This window comes from Muntiacus reevesi, chromosome X (genome assembly GCF_963930625.1).
Source record: "Muntiacus reevesi chromosome X, mMunRee1.1, whole genome shotgun sequence".
Lineage (NCBI taxonomy): Eukaryota > Metazoa > Chordata > Mammalia > Artiodactyla > Cervidae > Muntiacus > Muntiacus reevesi.
The window spans coordinates 39,648,662-39,667,906 of NC_089271.1; the positions used below are offsets into that span (position 1 = coordinate 39,648,662).

At 35.7% G+C, this 19,245-nt stretch overlaps 1 protein-coding gene across 5 annotated transcripts in view; it reads left to right on the top strand.

The window, feature by feature from the left end:
* USP9X (ubiquitin specific peptidase 9 X-linked) overlaps positions 1 to 19,245 on the top strand; it is a 115,874-nt gene that overhangs the window by 55,801 nt on the left and 40,828 nt on the right. For 3 of the 5 annotated variants that reach the window (XM_065916535.1, XM_065916534.1, XM_065916538.1), the window contains exons 14-21: positions 497 to 645; positions 7,104 to 7,191; positions 10,087 to 10,429; positions 12,726 to 12,821; positions 13,593 to 13,804; positions 15,562 to 15,802; positions 16,141 to 16,290; positions 17,095 to 17,215. In XM_065916535.1, coding sequence (XP_065772607.1) covers positions 497 to 645; positions 7,104 to 7,191; positions 10,087 to 10,429; positions 12,726 to 12,821; positions 13,593 to 13,804; positions 15,562 to 15,802; positions 16,141 to 16,290; positions 17,095 to 17,215 — 1,400 coding nt within the window. The remainder of the gene's footprint in view (positions 1 to 496; positions 646 to 7,103; positions 7,192 to 10,086; positions 10,430 to 12,725; positions 12,822 to 13,592; positions 13,805 to 15,561; positions 15,803 to 16,140; positions 16,291 to 17,094; positions 17,216 to 19,245) is intronic. The other 2 variants (XM_065916537.1, XM_065916539.1) reach the window with 1 other exon arrangement.

The window sequence follows — 19,245 nt, forward strand, 5'->3', positions numbered from 1 at the left end:
ATGCCACTGAAAGTATATTGGCATATTTGCTAGAAATAAAGAGCTAATTCTATACTTTGGCTAATAACATTTTAATGAAAGCCCTTTCTTTGATTAAATCCTCCACTACAATTACAACGTAAATCTTCGTGGTGCTAATGTTACAAGAAATGTTTGTTTTATAACTCTGATAATAATCATGTAAACTTAGAAGCACCTTGGTACTATTATATATAGTATAGAAGAAGACATCAGTCATTGATTTTTTCCCATGGTGTGAATTGGAAAGTATTAATGTGTAGATTTTCTATAAAGTAAGAATAATGGAATTAATGTCTTATTTTTGAGGCATTGATTATTTTCTTTTAAATCGCTTAATATTATCATTAAAGTAAATGGCCAAGTTAATTCTGTTACGAAGGAAACCATTTTAAGTTTTTAAATTAGGAGCTAAGAATTTAGAATTGTATAAGCTCTTGATTACAGCAGAGTTTAATTGCCTAATTATATTGTTAAGTTCTTCTCGTTTCAGTCAAACACAGCGAAGTCCCCATGTGTTCTATCGTCACGACTTAATCAATCAACTTCAGCACAATCATGCCCTAGTTACTTTGGTAGCAGAAAACCTTGCAACTTACATGGAAAGCATGAGGCTATATGCCAGAGGTATGTATTGTAATCTAACATGAGCTATGGGAAATCACAGCAGTTTCCCTTCCCAGCTTTTCTTAATCAGTTACCATAGAAGTGACAACAGATATATTTTTAAAGATGCAAGGTTTTATAACTTGTGTTCCTTTATGAGCTTGTGATCTTTTACTTTTTATCTTACACACCCTAAACTCCAGGCCAGCAGTTCAAGGCTCTTTACTAAGTGCTTGCCTTTCTTACTCTCCTTCTTAAATCGATTTCTTTTTCTTCTCTGCCTGGGAGCTCTGCCTGCCTATACTACAATTGGTTGTTACCTTTCTAGGTATGTACCTGACTCACTTCCATCCTTTGTTTCCTTCCTGCCACCACCTTTATCTTTTTAAGAAAACTTTTGTCAAAGTCTGTTCTTGCAAATACCATAGTTCTTTTGTAATCCTGAGTCTGTGTTTCATAAGTTCTTCAGACTTTATGAATTAAAAGTTTATGAGGTCCGAGACTACTAGAATCCACATATTTACATTGGATTTCAAAGTGTGAATTTGCTTTAACATGTTTTGGTAGAGATTTCTGTGGCGTCAACAGTCAAGTTTTTAAGCACCTGCCACATATGGACCTCTGTTTCAGCGTGTTTTTGCCCTCTGACAGTTGTGTCTGAGTGTGTGTGCCAGAGTGCAGATGGGTTGTTGGTACATATTCCTCTGTCTTACACCAAATTCATAGGCTCCAAAATAAACCCCCAAACTTTCTTGTAGGTTGAAGTTGGTCCCCATAGGCACAGAAAGAAAACTTTATATTACCAGAGAGATAGAATTAACATAATGGATATTGAACATACCACTCCTTTTAACAGGTTAGAGTCTGCAGAAGCCAATATATGTACTAAAAATGAGGATATTTCTCATACCTCATTATTTGAAGATTTAGACTGTTGGCATTGTTGAATAAAATTCCAACGAAGGCTCTTACACATTGCAGGGATATTTTTCCTTAACACTTCAGGTACATACATACATTCCCATATAAAAGTCAGATAAACATAATTGAAAAATGAAGCAGCTCTCAGATACCTGAGCTGATTTTGTTGACTGTCTTCCATTTACCACTCTGAGCATAAACAATCTAAGCATCAGGCAACTGATAGGCATCAGGCAGTGATCTTTTATAATTTCATTCCTTAGTTCCTTCTAAGTAGCATGCTAGAATAATCATTGCAGTATATGAATGCAGCCAACATTTGGGACATGTTTGCATATGTCAAATGAAATCTGAGAGAGGTATAAGCTTAGTTTAATGTAATTGATTCTTCAGTATGATGTCACCTCCTCTTTTTGGTATAATGCCCTCAACAGAGGCTAATACAGGCCTTCCCCCAATGAAGCCTTAATATAAATCACATGACTCCATTACTAATTTTTACATCCTTTATTTGCATATGGTATTTCATTTAGTTTCATTGGCACAGGTTGAGACCCCTGCTGTAGAGGCTATCAGAAGATGATGCACATGCAATTCAGCCTCACTCGAATTTTCTGCTCCTTTGTAGTCAAACTCTCCATGAGTCTTTGTTTCATCTCAGTTGCATGGACTTAACATCTTCAGGCTTCAGTTTCCCCTTCTTATATTATCTGTATCTTCATAAAGTAAGAGCTGTGAATCTGCACAGATTGCCTGGATTTGAAACATGACCTAACGTATTAGGTGTATGACCTTGAACAAGTTATTTATGCTAGAATAATGCCTGGCATATAGTAAGCCCTTGAATTTTTGTTGCTATGTTCCCCTGAGTTTATTGGAACCATACTTTCTGTTTGTCCTAACCTTTGATATACCTTTTCTTCCTATATTATAGTACTCTTCTGATTAATAACTGATCAGTCTCCAGCTAGTAAAATTCTCCTATTAAAACAGGCTTTTCACAGCATCTAGAAATTGGTGGTTGATGATACCATCAGTCACTAATTTCCAAGTCTGTAATTCTAAAATAAATTTCTTTTAGCCTCTATATAATAAAAGTGTTGCATGGATCCCATTAGGTATGAGACATTATTCAGTAGGATAATATCAGGTTTCTAGTTTACTGATATTCTTAGTTTCTGATAAGTATTTCACCAATATTAAGTATTTGTCCTGCCCATGTTTCATCTCTACTAGTATCTTAAGCTATGGGGAGGAAAAAAACCCCACTTCCTCCATAGTACAGTTAACTGATTCTACCTCTTGTTTTAGCATTATTTATAACTAAAATTATCTTCAGGAAAAAAAAATTATCTTCAGTATTTACTCATGTTCTTATTCTTATTGTCTTGGTGCTTACCAAGTTATTCTTTAAAAGTTTTTCATGTGCATATACAACACAATGTAAAACCATCTTTCAGTTTTTACTTAAGTTTTACCTTATTGGTAGGATAGACTGTACTGACTTCAACACTTGTAAAGGTTTTATTTACCTTTTTTCCTTGGTTTCTGGATAGAGTTGGAGGACTTGTCTTTACTGTAGATCACATTTTTGCATTCTGTCTTCTCAGGGCTGCCACTTTCAGTTACATCCTCATAGACGAGGAAGCCCCTCTAAAATTAACAACTAAGTTATCAGAACATTGAAGGCAATAGGACCACCTATTCAAAGTGCCAGGGGCAGAGGGAGGGACCTGACAACTAAGAACCTTAATTCAGCAAAACTGTCGTTCAAAAATGAAAAGTAAAGACATTCTCAAACAGTGGGATAATTTGTTGTTAGCCAACTTGCCTGAGAAGAAATACTAAAGGAAGTAATTAGACTGAAAGCAAGTGACAGCAGACAGTAATTCAGAGCCACCCAAAAACAGCAGAATGTATATTCTCATATATACACAGGATTCTGCAGGACAGATCATACTCTAGGCCATAAGCAAGCCTTACTAACCTTAAAAGTGTTGAAATTATACAAAGTAGGGTCTTTTTTGGTCCACAGTGAAATTAAATTATGAATTAAAAAGTAAATCTGGGAATTTCACAAGTGTGTCAAAAGAATACATTCATTACTAACCTAGTGGGTCAAAGATGAAATGACAAGTGAAATGAGAATATGCTGAAATGAATGAAAAATCACGTGAAATACAAAAACTAATGGAGTGTTCCTAAATGAGTGCTTAGAGGAAATTTATACTGCTGAGTTCTTACATTAAAGAAGAAAGATAGCAAATCAGTAACATTTCACCTTCAAAAAGTGGGGGAGAGAAAACTAACCTGAAAACAGAAAGAAATTAATAAAGATTACAGTGGAGATAAGTGAAATAGAGAAGAGAAAAATCAATTAGCGTTCTTCAAAAAGATCAGCAAAATTCACAAACCTCTAGTTAGGCTCAGTTGGGAAAGTCAAAAAGAAGATAGCACTGCTAACCTTACGAAAATAAGAAAAATAAGAGAATGCCAAATTACTGAGATTGACTCAAGAAGCAATTGAAAATCTGAATAGGTGTATAACATGTAAAAAGATTGAATTAGTAATCAAAAAACTTCTCACAAAGAAAAGCCCAGGACCAGGTGGCTTCATTAGTGAATTTACTGGGTATATAAAGAAGAATTAACACTAGAATTAAACCAATTCTTTCAAAAAGATAGAGGAACTGGGGCTTCCCTGGTGGTCCAGTGGTTAAGAATCCATCTTGCAGTGCACTTAGATCCCACATGCCTCAGAGCAACTAAGCCCCCACGCCACGACTACAGAGTCCATGCTCTGCAATGAAAGATCCAACATGACAACGAAGATCCTGTATGCCACAAGTAAGACTCAACACAGCTAAAAAATAAAACAAAGAGGAGCACTTCCAGGCTCATTCTATGAAGCCATTGTTACGCTGATACCAAAATAATACAAAGACATGAAAACTACAGACCTTGTGAATATAGTTAAAAGTTCTCAAAAAACAAGCAAACAGAATCTTAACAACGTATAAGAAAGATAATCAGTGTGTCCCTGGAATACAATGTTGATTTGACACTCCAAAGTCATTTGTTAATAGAATAAAGGGCCAAAACTATGAGGTTATCTCAGTAGAGGCAGAAAAAGCATTTGACAAAGTCCAGCACCTTTCATTATAAAAACATTCAGCAGACCTGGACTAGAAGGAAATTTCCTCAACCTGCTAAAGCACATCTCAAAAAAGCTACAGTTAGCATCATACTTAACAGTGAAAGGCTGACTACTTCCCTCTCAGGGACAGGATTGAGACAAGGATTTCCACTCTAGTCCTTTCTGTTTAACATTCTCCTTGAGATGCTAGTGAAATTAACTAGACATGAAAAAGAAAAAGCATCCATATTGGAAAAGAAACAGTGTCTCTAATCTTAGATAACACATCTCATATGCAAAAAATCCTAAAGAATCTGCTAAAATCTATTAAAATTAATAATAAATGAGTTCCCATAGATTGCAGGGATTAAGATCAGTATACACAAGTTGTATTTCTATACACTGGCAATGAACATTCTGAAAATGAAATCAAAATAATTCCATTTACAATAGATAAAGTACAGTTGGCTTTTGAAAATCTCATTTGAACTGTGACAGTCCTCTTATACATGAATATTTTTCAGTAGTAAACACTACAGTACTGAATGGTCCATGGTTGGTTTCATCTGTGTGTGCAGAGAAACTGCGATTGCAGTTTGCTGAATTTGTTATACTTGGCTTTACCCCTGTGGTGGTCAAGGCTCAGCTGAAACAAAACAACATACAAATAAATCTTTGTGGTCTTGAGTTAGGCAAAGGAAAATTGTAAGGATAAAAAACAGTGATTGGAATATATCATACATTTAACTGCTACAGTTTAAAGTGAAATGACAACCTGAGAATGGGAGAAAATATCTGCAAACCATATATCTCACAAGGGACTAGTATCTTACAATTCAGCAATTAAGACATAATCCATCAGGAGCCAGTAGAGAAGAGGAACAACTAAGAGCTTTCTGAGTTCAAGGGTCAGTGCAAGATGGCGGCCACCGAAAGGGGTTGGTGCTTGTGCGAGTTGAGGTTGAAAATTGATCATTAATACGATAGCATCCTCAATAGCAGTGTATATGTATTCTCTCCAGAATTCAGGTTTTTTAATTCATTATTCTTCCCTGGGCTAATTGCATGTGGAACTTTATATGTGTGTTTACTTACTGTCCTTTGGGGAGTCCGAGTGCTGCTACAGAGAAAAAGTCTGTGTCATCTAGCAAAACTGGGAAAAATCAAACAGTGATTGCGTTTTTCATCCATACTGCAATGCTGGCGGAGGAAGGGAAAGAATGTTATGGTGTGCCTTAAGGGTTCTGCAGGAAAAGTTGGTATCCCGAAGCAGTTTATGTTTATACTGGCAACACCGATGTCAGTGGCCAACAGATACTAGAAGGCACTTTCAGAAGATTTAACATCAGGTTAACTTGCCCAGTGAAGTTTGTTTTCTTGAGGAAGCGCTGCCTTGTGGAAGACTGACTGTATCCTCATTTCACACTGCTGGGCCAAAGCCTGGGATCCATTTTTATGGGCTAGGAAGCTCTGTTGTAGCGTGTTCCCGATGTTTACGTTGATGCAATGAGCCAAGCTTTCAGGCTACCTCTGTTTTAAGTATCTAGGTGGTTGCCGAGTTGGAAGCTATATTCATTTCCCCACCATCAGCACTGACATTCTTTCTGTAATCAGAATGTGGGACTTAACAACACAGCCTTCATTACCAGGAATCCTTTTCTCAGCGGTGTGTTAGGACTGGAGGTGCTTTTAAAGATTTTTTTTTTTTTTTGCTCTGATCTTCCATTGCAAACGCCAAGGCTCTTTTTTTTTTTTCCCATTGTATGATATATTCAAATGAAAGTAAAATCAAAGGGTTTACTGACTTTTTTTCTTTAAGTTTTTTGTTTAAGAATTTCCCATTTAAGCTAGACCTTGTGACCAGTACCTACTCATACTCATGATAGAAGGGTAGGTTTTCTTAAATTTATCTAAGACTTTCATAACAACATGCTGATGATAATTATGGTATGATAACTTCATTATATAGAGGAGCATCTTGTGTCACTCTAATGTCCAGATAGAAGTTAGTAATATAATTTTTTATAACTATATATTTTTTTACATGAAGACATTTCAATATAACAGAAAGGAAATTAGAGAAAAAAGTTTGTCTTGGTGGTCAGTTCATAGACCATTCAGGTCAGTCTTATGCTGTAATCAGACATTACTTCATTATGTATGAAAATTGGACAGAGGGTTGTATGAAGAATTATTTTTGGCGACACATTTAACAGAACATTTTCTTTTGGTGAGAAAAAAGGGAAGATTATTCTGGTTGGGGAAAAAGGAGATGGTTGGAAACTATGACTAATAAGTAAATTTCAAGTTGCCTTTAGTGATAAAGAATTAATGATCTTTTAACTGACTTGTTTTCCTTCGGTTAAGTCAGCAATGATATGGGTAACCATGTGTGTAATGCACAATTTTTCTTAATTTGCAGACCATGAAGACTATGACCCACAAACTGTGAGGCTGGGAAGTAGATACAGTCATGTTCAAGAAGTCCAAGAACGGCTTAACTTCCTTAGGTTTGTTTTAAACAATTAGTGTTGCTCTTTCTAAGACACAGATAAAGAATGTCAAGTTGATACGCTGTATGGCTAGGTCTTTGTCAGGTGACTCTTGTCACCTTTGATTTTTCCAATCTGGAAATCCTTACGTGAAAGTCACAGGACATTTCCCTGAGTGTTCATGATTAAATATTTTTAAATTATTGACTGGGTTTTAACTTTTCTTCTTTGCAGTATTGGAGAAGAACATATTTAAACCTTTTGTATAGACTTCTGGTCTTCATATGTGTTTATATTGAGAATATATTTAGTTTTTAAAGAACAAATTTCTATATTTGACACAGCCAGCTGGAGAACCATATTAAGGAAATGGGGACAAAAGTCTTTTTGACCAGTACCCTAAAAGAGTGGTTTGAGTTCTCTGGTGCTTTGTTTATCCTAACAGTGGCTGACAAAGGCAGTCTGAAATCATTTGTTAATAACATTCTGTTGGGGATGGAGAAAAGAGATTTATTCCCATAGTGAGTGAGTGAGGGCGTGAAAAGTCGCTCAGTTGAGTCCGACTCTGCGACTCCATGGGAATAGTCCATGGAATTCTCCAGGCCATAATGCTGGAGTGCCGCTTCCTTCTCCAGGGGATCTTCCCAACCCAGGGATTGAATCCAGGTCTTCCACATTGCAGGCAGATGCTTTACCAGCTGAGCCACCAGGGAAACCCCTTATTCCTGTAAGCCAAAGCTAAATGTAGTCCAGGGCTTGATATACTCAGTGATTAGCTTTTAATGATTATACACTTATATATTTAAAATTGTTAAAAAATTTTGATGATGAGAGGTTTCTTGGAATTCAGAAACCCCACCATATATTTTCAGATCATAAGCACGCTAAGGGAGATGCCCAAATGATCAGTGCTTCAGAAAATCTATTGCATGTATTATTTTGATACACTGGGGAATTTTCTCCTGGACTGCATTAATTATAGGCTTATGTTTATTGCTTATTATGTGCTTACTTGGAAATATTTGGATAAGTAGTTACATTAAGATTTTAACTTGAGGGTAAAGTCTAGACACCAGAGTTTAAGAAATTTGGCCTTTGTTTAAAGCAAAATGGTTCTGTGAGTTGTAGTGGGGTGGGGGTGGGGGTGTGGGTGGGGGTGTGGTTTTTCAACCATCTGAATGAAAGGACCTTCCTCCCCAGATTGAGAATCATTGCATAGTTAAGTCATTGTTATAGATTGGTATGTGTTGTATCCTTTAGATTGCCTAGAACAGAAGAGTGATTATAAGCTCTTTTGCTAAATTAAAGTTTGGGATCAGAGAACCGGTTAAAGTCCCTGCTCTATAATACTTATCTGTATGACCTACATCAGTTCTCTGAAGGCGCAGGAACTGAACTTTACTCACTTAACATTTAAACCTCATAGCAGCACAGGGAGACAGGTATTATCCCCATTTGATTAATATGGAAACTGAGATTCACATGGCTTAAAGCTATGTTTGGAATCACACAGCCCCGGTATATAGTTAGTTGCACTATTCAACTAGGTGTATCCGACTTCAGTCTTTGCTCTTTCTATTAGACAAGTGATTTTTCAAACCTACTTTGGAGCTTTAGGGCTTCTGAGGAGCTTCCTCCAAGATTTCTGGACAAGCAGTAGAAGTTTTATCTCCCTTTCTCACTTCTTTCCTCCTCTTCCCAACAGTTGGAGCAACTCTGTTTTTATTTTTTATACAGTGCCCTTCCAAATGGAATTTTTGCTTAAAGAAAGCAAAAAAAAAAAAAAAAAAAAGACACACACCCACACACAACCCAAAAATGAAAACAGTTGTATTTTATCACATTGAACCTCAGTTTCCTATCTATAAATTAGACAGGGTGACAGGGTTATTAAGTAGGACAGGTGCTAGAAAGCCCTCTTTAAGGTCAACAATCTTATGAAAATACCAAAGACACTAGAATTAATAACTCAGAATGCTTTGAAATGAAAAGGGAACCTTAAATACATTCACCTTACTCTGTAATTGGGTAAAGAGGCACTATTAGATTAGCTAAAAATTGTGTTAAGTTTTTCAGAATAAAATGAGATGTTCATTCTGTCATTCAGAGATACGGCAGACAGGGTGGGTGGATGAATGCTAAAAGAAAAAGAAAGCTAACTGAAGAAACTAGGTTAAACAGAGTTCACCTTTATTGTCTTTAACTAAACGTATAGCCCTCAAACTAGAAAGACCCCTGAGAATGCCGTCGAATAATTGATAAGCATCCTGTTGAATTTTTACATTAAAAAGTTTAAGACATATGTAGGTTACTCAGTTCAATGTGGCCAAGTGCTGAGTGATGACTGTTAGATCATCAGCAGATGTTAAAATTTAAGGAATTTTAACTCTTCAGTGTTATGATTTATCTGTGAAAGTCACATAATAGAATACCTCTTTCTCCAGTGATACCATATAAGCAGAATGCTAAAACTCAGATAACCTGTTAAACATACTTAGAAAGTTGGCAGGTTTCAGAGATCAAATCAGGGAACAAATCTTTTTTTTTCTCCCACTGTATATCCTTTTGTTTTTATTGAAATATAGTTGATTTACAGTGTTTTCAGGTGTACAGAGAACAAAGGTTTGTTTTTGTTTTGTTTTGTTTTCCCTAGTTTAGGTCCAATGATGTAGCAGAGTTCTTGGCACATTGTAGATGCTTAATACGTGCTTGCTGAATGAATACCTAGTATTTTTTAGTAATAGATAAAAATTAAGAAATGAATTATTTTAAGATGCTGATAAGAACTGACATCCTTTTACCTGTAGTTAAAATATAGTTGTGATAAGTGGGTTATTTCCCATATATACAAATAGATTGCCTTTCAGAATACAAAATTATGTAGATCTAATTGTTAATTTTATGTTTTTCAAGATTTTTATTAAAGGATGGCCAACTGTGGCTATGCGCTCCTCAGGCAAAACAAATATGGAAATGCTTAGCAGAGAATGCAGTTTACCTTTGTGATCGCGAAGCCTGTTTTAAGTGGTATTCCAAGTTGATGGGGGATGAACCAGATTTGGATCCTGATATTAATAAGGACTTCTTTGAAAGCAATGTACTTCAGCTTGATCCATCCTTATTGACTGAAAATGGGATGAAATGTTTTGAACGATTCTTCAAAGCTGTGAATTGTCGGGAAGGAAAACTGGTAGCCAAAAGGAGAGCATATATGATGGATGATTTGGAACTAATTGGATTAGACTACCTTTGGAGGGTAAGTGAGAAGTAGGAACTTGATAAACACTGTATGTAATATAGTTTTTTCAAATAGGTAAGAAATCACAATTTTATGTATAAATTGCATGTATATATGCTGCTCTGTTGCTTGTCCTAGGAGCTAGTGATAGTTCATCTTTATCTTACTATATCATTTGTCATTGGACTTTTTCATATCTCTCTCCCTCCACCTCCCTGTCCTTCTGCCACTGGTATTCCTTTTCTCTTGGCTTAGAATCTGTCTGCCCCCGATGTGTTTAGAAGAAAGTGCACTAACCATAGAAATCATGCCTCTCCATGAAAGTTATTTTCTTCCCCTTCTTAATTTAATGTAGACCTCTGTTTCTTTTCAGTATTAATTTTAGCTTATTATGCACTTAATACTAATATAGCAGACAGAAAAGAAGACTTTAGAGAAGCTTATGAATGTATACTTTATCAGCACTGTTTTAACTTGCAATATTATATATATTTTTTAGTAGAGTTATAATTGACATACAGCACCATATTAGTTACAGGTGTACAACATAATGATTTGATGTGTACATATTACAGAATGATCACAGTCTATTGTCACGAGTTTTTTTTTTCTCGTAGTGAGAACTTTTAAGATTTACTTGGGACTTCCCTGGTGGTCCAGTGGCTAGAGCTCTGCTTTCATTGCCAGGGCCTGGATTCAGTCCCTGGGCAGGGAACTAAGATCCCACAAGCTGTGTGGCGTGGTCAAAAAGAAAAATTTATTGCCTTAGCATTCACTCTTTCAAATATGCAGTACAGTATTATTAAATATAGCACCATGCTATATGTTACTTTGAGCCCCTTCACTCATTTGGCAAACACCAATCTATTCTCTGTATCTATGAGTTCAATTTTTTGTTTGTGTTTCTTTGATTTTTAGATTCCATATATAAGTGAGATCATACAGTATTTCTCTCTGACTTATTTCACTTAGCATAATGCCCTCAGGTTCCATCCATGTTGTAGTTACTAATTATTATTCCTGTCTTTAAATATCTTTAAAAATCTGACCTGTTCGCAGCAGTTTATATTGTTTTCTGGATATGAAATGTGTTTCTGCAAACCATAGGCAGACTAAGTGGTTTATTTTAGTATTTGATTATTCACACTTTAAGTGGTTTTCATTTTTAAACAGCAGAAACCATTTTTAAAAATCAAAGTTTACATAACACTTCAAAATGTAAAACTAGTTGAAGTGAGAAAAGAAAGCCTGGTTGTTGTTTTTTTCTTGTGACTCAGTCTCCCTGTGCTTTACTCCCTTCCCCCTCCCATGCCTATTACAGGGTTCATCCCTAACATTCTTCATCACTCGTAGAGTTCTATACATAGTTTGAAAAACACTGATATGACTAGATGATAAAGATCTATAGTAATGGGGTGGGTAGCCTTTTATGCTAAGCTGTATTTCATGTAATCTTGATTTCCTTGATTTCCTAATTTAAATTCCTTCTTTAATATCTCACTACTTGGTTGTTGTTTAGTCACTGAATTGTGTCCAACTCTTTTGCGACCCCATGGACCATAGCCTAGCCCTCTAGGCTCCTCTGTCCATGGGATTTCGCAGGTAAGAATACTGGAGTGGGTTAGCATTTCCTTCTCCAGGGGATCTTTATGACTCAGGGATCCAACTTGCGTCTCCTGCATTGGCAGGCGGGGCTTCCCTGGTGGCTTACCTGCCAATGCAGGAGACCCCAGTTCGATTCCTGGGTTAGGAAGATCCCCTGGAGAAGGGACAGGCTACCCACTCCAGTGTTCTTGGGCTGCCCTGGTGTCTCAGATGGTAAAGAATCTGCCTGCAATGCAGGAGACTTGGGTTCAATCCCTGCATTGGGAGGATCCACTGGAGAAGGGCATGGCATCCCTCTCCAGTATTCTTGCCTGGAAAATCCCTATGGACCGAGGAGCCTGGTGGGCTACAGTCCATGGGGTCACAGAGTTGGACACAACTGAGCAACTAAACACAGCACCAGGGAAGCCCACTGCTTGGTTACCAAGGTGTTGAATTGCAGGAGTAAATGATACTAATGACAGCATATTTTCTTCTTAGTGAAATGTGTCTTCCTTTCTTAACTTGATTTATACAAAGGCTTGAGTTTTGCTTTTGTTACAGTTTTGGTCTGTTTTCTCACTTTAATTTTATTTGATTATTACAAGTCGATATTCCTTTTCAAATATTTGAATGCTGTATTAAAAATACTGAAGGTATGGTTTGAATGGAAATGGCCAACTAAGATATTTCTTGAAAGATACTTACACTTGAATCTTTTTGAATCTAGGTGGTGATTCAGAGCAATGATGATATTGCCAGTCGAGCTATAGATCTCCTTAAAGAGATATACACAAACCTTGGTCCAAGGCTACAGGTCAATCAGGTGAGGATTAACATGTATTAGTTTTCATAAGTTTGAATTCTGATTGAAGAACTCTTGTTAATGAGAATTTTTATCTTTAATTCAGAATTAACTAGAAAATTTTTGTTTTAACTCATACTATAAAAATATACCTAAAATATTTAATCCACATTTCTCTCATACAAAATGCTGTCTAAATGAGTCTAGTTTTGAAAATTATCTTGAAGTGATTATTTTTTGAGTATAATTATAGTAGGAGATTTCAGCTGAATTTCTTTCAGTTTTAACACCTCATCCTGAAATTCAGTTTTTGTGTGTCTAGTTTATACTTGTTAACTTAGAAATAACCTTAGCTTTCTTTGACAAAACATAATGAGTGTTTGTTGTTGTTTTTATTTTATTGAAGTGGAGTTAATTTACAATGTTTTGTTAATTTCTGCTGTGCAGCAAAGTGACTCAGTTATACATATATACAATATGTCTTTTTCATATTCTTTTCCATTATGGTTTATCACAGAATATTGAATGTATTTCCCTGTGCTATGCAGTAGGGCCTTGTTGTTTATCCATTCCGTATATAATAGTTTACATCTTTAATCCCAATCCTTCCTTCCCCTAACCTCTCTCCCCCCTTGGCAACCACAAGTCTATTTTCAAACATAGTGTTTTTATTATCAGTATAACCTCTTGTTAAATATGATTATGGTTAAATGAAATCTACCTTTAACTTAATTGTTCCCATCTTTAATTATAGAAAACTCGAACTGTCTTTATTTGACCCATTATTTGTAGGTGGTTATCCATGAAGACTTCATTCAGTCTTGCTTTGATCGTTTGAAAGCCTCCTATGACACTTTATGTGTTTTGGATGGTGACAAAGACAGTATTAATTGTGCAAGACAGGAAGCTGTTCGAATGGTTCGAGTGTTAACTGTATTAAGGGAATATATAAATGAATGTGACAGTGATTATCATGAAGAAAGAACAATTCTACCTATGTCAAGGTTTGTAACTGATCTTCTGTGCTGCTCCTTAATTATTTGACAGTCTCCTAGCCATTGGATTCTAAAAAGTGATGTACAGGAAGAAGGAGAGGAAATTTTTTCATTTTTGAAAATGTTTACCATCTTGCTTAAGAACAGTGTTTGTATCTTACAGAATCTTTTTTTAATAGTAGATCATTTTTGTTTTGTTTTCTGGATCTGTTTTTTATTGGTTTTTGTTTAGGGCATTCAAATTAAGTCTGATTTCTTTTTATTCTGTGGGGGGAAGGTTGTTTGGTGTTTTGTTTTTGTTTTTGCCATTGACTTTATTGCCCATTAAATGTTGCCAGGGATATTTTGCAGTTGAGGTGTTTTGACACCATTCATTTCCACTTTCGAAAATAATAGTATAGTCTGATTGCAGAGTTAGTTAAAAAGAACTTTTAAAATAGGCTGCTTTGACAGATAGCCAATATAGTAAGAAATATTTTCAAATGATTACTAACATTTCTTTTTTCACCCAATTTTATTGAGATATAATAGACATACAGCCTTTATAAGTTTATAATAATTTAGTACATCATGATATGATTGTAATAAGTTTAGTGAACATACATCATCTCATATATATAGAAAAGAAAAAAAATTACTCTTCCTTTGTGCCAAGAACTGTCAGGATTTATTCTCTTAACAGCTTTCATATATAGCAGCATTATGTTAATCATGTTGAACACTACATCTCTAGTACTTAGTTATAACTGGAAGTTTATACCTTTTAATCACCTTTACTCAATTCCTCGCTCTCTGTCCTTCCCCCTGCCTGCTGATCATAAGTCTGATCTCTTTTTCTATGAGTTTATTTGATCTTGAGGTATAATTGACCTACAATACTATGTTAATTCCTGGTATACAACATAATGGTTGAATATTTCATTACAGAGCGATCACCATGATAAGCCTAGTTACTACCTGTCCTGTGACTCTTTTATTTTGTAACTGGGAATTTATGCCTCTTAAAATTCTGCTTAGCTAATTCACTCATCTTTGGGTCTATTAATATTTCTCTTAAGATTTTACCATTTAGTAATTTCAAATAATGTGTATAATTTAGAAATATTTATTGAATATGAGCCATTAGTATTTAGGAGTTCTGTTTTTGACCATGAAATTATTTAAATTGCTCCTTGAATATGTTTATTTTTTTGCTTCTTACCTGCAGAAGATAATATGCCAACATACATATCATTGAGGGGATGAGTTTTGATCGGCTTTTATAGCATAAAAATAAGTGAAATATTACTCATGTCTCTGTTATAATGTCTTGTAACTAGATACCTACAAACTAGGTACAAGAATAACAACTATGATTGTTGTGTTTTGAAGATTACTTTTTGTAGTTGAAAGGAGCAGTAAATACTTGTTTTAAGATCCTAAAAATATGGGCTTCCCTGTTGGCTCAGATGGTAAAGAATCCTCCTGCAACGTGGGAGACCTGGGTTCAGTGCCTGGGTTGGGAAGATCCCCTGGAGGAGGGCATAGCAGCCCACTTGAGTATTCTTTCCTGGAGAATCCCCGTGGCACGTTACAGTCCATTGGGTTGAAAAGAGTCCAACATGACTAAGCAACTAAGCACAGCACACAAAAATAATAATGTCTTTAACTCATTTTCTCTTGTTTAGTAAGAAAATATTCCATTTTAAATTCCTAGCTTTATTTTCTTAGCAAGAAAATTGAAAGTCTGTTGAATACAATGATGTTTTCCCTTTTTATTTCCCCAGAGCTTTCCGTGGTAAACATCTCTCTTTTATAGTTCGATTTCCAAACCAAGGCAGACAGGTTGATGACTTGGATGTATGGTCTCATACAAATGATACAATCGGTTCAGTACGACGATGTATTCTCAATCGTATCAAAGCCAATGTAGCTCATACAAAAATTGAGCTCTTTGTGGGTGGTGAACTGATAGATCCTGCAGATGATAGAAAGTTGATCGGACAATTAAACTTAAAAGATAAGTCGGTAAGTATAATTACCAAATTTTTCAAGAAAATCAAGCCTGGGACTCTCAGTTTAGTAGTCAACATTTTAATCAATAAATGTTGATGGAGCATCCATTATATGTGCGACTGTATTAGGTGTTTGAATTACTATAACACTGAGACAGGCATATTGGTACCTACAATATAGCAGAGGAAAAGATTTCTAAAAACAAAACTGTTTAAGTGATTAGGTTAGACAGTAGTTATAAATTATATTTCTAAGAATATAGTGTGTCGTTTTTTGTTTTGATTGGTGTATCACTACTGTTTTGTGTAGTTTTCCTTGTCTTTGATACTAACTTAGTATATCATTTTTAGCTAATTACAGCCAAACTTACACAGATCAGTTCCAATATGCCTTCAAGCCCTGATAGCTCTTCTGATTCCTCAACTGGGTCTCCTGGAAACCATGGTAATCATTACAGTGATGGTCCTAATCCAGAAGTGGAAAGCTGTTTGCCTGGGGTGGTGAGTAGATAGTTTTGAACTACTGTATGCAAGGCGTTATGCTGGATTATTTAAGAAGAACGTGTATAGAATAGTTGGGTTCTTTTTTTGAGCTTACAATTTATTGTGGCAAAATATCAACTGTACAGTTAATCATCAACTTTCAAATGGATCCCTTTGAAAGGTGACTGTAACTTGGTTGAAATTCTAAAAACCACATTTTGTATAGATAGAGTGTCATTATATTTACATAAAACTAGCCTATTATACAACTTAATTATAACTTGTAAGTTCACTGAGAAAAATAGCACCGTATTTTGTATTTGTGTCACAAAAAGTGAATTCTTCAGAACTGTTTCTGTAGGAAAATACCCGCAGTCTTTCTCAGATCGACAGTAATGTATTTTTGTTTCTAAAGAAGGTAACGTCTCCCTCCCTTACCTCCCCACAAACATTTTAATGGCTACAATAATACCAGCCATTCTAGTGTCGGAAGAGTTGGTGCTCTCTATCAGTTGGATTAGGAATTTAACTGTTAGTGGGGCATGGCAGCTGTTTGTACAGAATCTGACTTGTATAAATAATGGGAATAGTTTTAACAAAATAGTAAAAAAGCTGTCAGGCACAAAGTACTAGAGGTGGCTCGGATAATATAATCAGTCTACATTATGAAGGGTTTCTAAAGGTAAGAAGATGGTGTAGGCCAACCGTTTCAGGATAAAAATGACAGAAGCAACAGTATGGAGATTAACAAACATTTATTTGGGAACTTCCTTTGTGGAGGTGTAATTTACAGATAAACATTTTGTGTATTTTGTATTCTAGATAATGTCACTGAATCCCAGATACATCTCCTTCCTTTGGCAAGTTGCAGACTTGGGTAGCAGCTTAAATATGCCACCTCTTAGAGATGGAGCAAGAGTACTTATGAAACTTATGCCACCAGGTAAGAATTTCCTTCTTAAATAATTATAGTGTTGATAAAGTACATGTTAGACAGGAATGGGTTTGTTAACAAATTATGTTCCTAGATGGAAAATAATGGGAGTTGGCAAACTATAGCTCACTGGCCAAATCCAGCCCACTGCCTGCTTTTTGAACAGTCCAAGAGTTAAGGAGGGTTTTTACATTTTCTAATGCTATAGAAAAAAATAAAAAAGAATATTTTGTGACTTACGAAAATTATATTGACATTTCAATTTTTATATCCATAAACAAAGTTTTATTGGTGTATAAGCTATGCTCATTCATGTACATGCTGTCTGTAACTGCTTTTGTCATAGCATAGCAGCAGTTATGGGAGAAACCATATGGCCTGCAAAGCCTTAAATATTTACTATCTGGCCCTTTACAGAAAACATTTTCTGACCCTCGGACTGTGTTTTGGATCATGTGTCATCTATAGCATTGTTTCTGTTTTATTCCTGGGAAACAACCATTTTCAATTTGTTAGCTTTTATTATCTGTGTTTGTATTATCTGTAAATAATACCCTCATACAACTGTCAGTTTTACATACCTACTGGTTTTCCGTTGTGTAAATGTAAACTTACTTCCACATTCTTCCAATTTTTTCTTTTTCCTTTTTTTGTCTGCACCACATGGCATTCAGGATCTTAGTTCCCTGATCTAACCTAAGCCCCCTGCAGTGAAAGGGCAGAGTCTTAACCACTGGCCCTGTAGGGAAGTCCCTCCTCCAATATTTTCTTAAAATCATATTCAGCATTTGCTTGTTCAAGAGTGTGTGAAAAATAGTTTGCTAGATTAATGGCAGCTTTTTTTTTTCGGGGCTTAATAATTTTCCCTTTTCATTTTCTTGATTTTCTGTACACCTATAACTAATTCTTCCCACGTATTCTCTAATAATCTCTCAAAATAATTTTCCATTATCATGGGTATTATATAATATGTCGGCTCCACTGTTGTTCTGGAATTTTTCTTCTGCCTCCTCTCATCTGGTTGCTGTTTGTTATGCAGTTACCATTTTGGGACTTCTTTCTTCAGCCTTCCTATGGTAGATTTCTGTTCATCAGCTCCTATGTCTTGAACCTTTTTTGAGGGACTCTGTTATCATGCTGATAACCTTCGTGCATTTATTTCAGAAGGGGGGTACATGGGAGGTGGTTTGGTTTGTTTGTTTCCAAAGTATACTAATCTGAATATATAACATTCATATTTGATTAGTAGTTCGACTTTGTGGTGGCATCCTGAACTTTTTCTAGCTCTTCTGTTAACTTCTTGACCCCAGGTATTCTAGTGTTAAAATTTTAAGACCTTCCTCCAAGGTATCCTTTCCATAGGATTTTGTTTTTCATGAACACATTTCAGTGTTTGTGCTCTAATAGATGTTTTCGTCTAAAACCTAACATTCTACAAAGTTATGAGCTGAAAATAAGAGTTGGTGGAAAGAATTGAACCAGATCATTCAATTCTATACAACTTTTAAAAAAATGTTTAAAAAAACTTATTGGAAACATTTACTCCTTTACAGAAAAGTTGCAAGTACAATTCAAGAACTCCAAGAACGATAAAGTAGAGCCTTGCTTCTCCCCTGTAAATTAACGTGTGATCACTATTTACTCATAGATTCTTATTTTATCCATTGGGTTATAGCCATTACGTTGTTGTTGCTCAGTTGCTGAGTCGTGTCGGACTCTCTGTGACCCCATGGACTGCAGGCGCTCCAGGCTTCCCTGTCCTCCACTGTCGCCCAGGGTTTGCTCAAGTTCATGTCCATTGAGTCGGTGATGCTATCTAACCACCTTATCCATTATAGCCATTACAATCATTATTTATGTTGATGCTCAGTTGTCCCAGTTATGGTCAGTGGATGTACGCACTATGTTTTTTATATGAACCCAATGCTTTTTTAGATGTAGTTTAGATATAGTTTTATCATCTTTCCAGTACTTTTTACTTTCTGGCACAAGATATTTAAAGTTCGTGTAGCGCAGTCTCTATTCCAGCCCTAGAAACA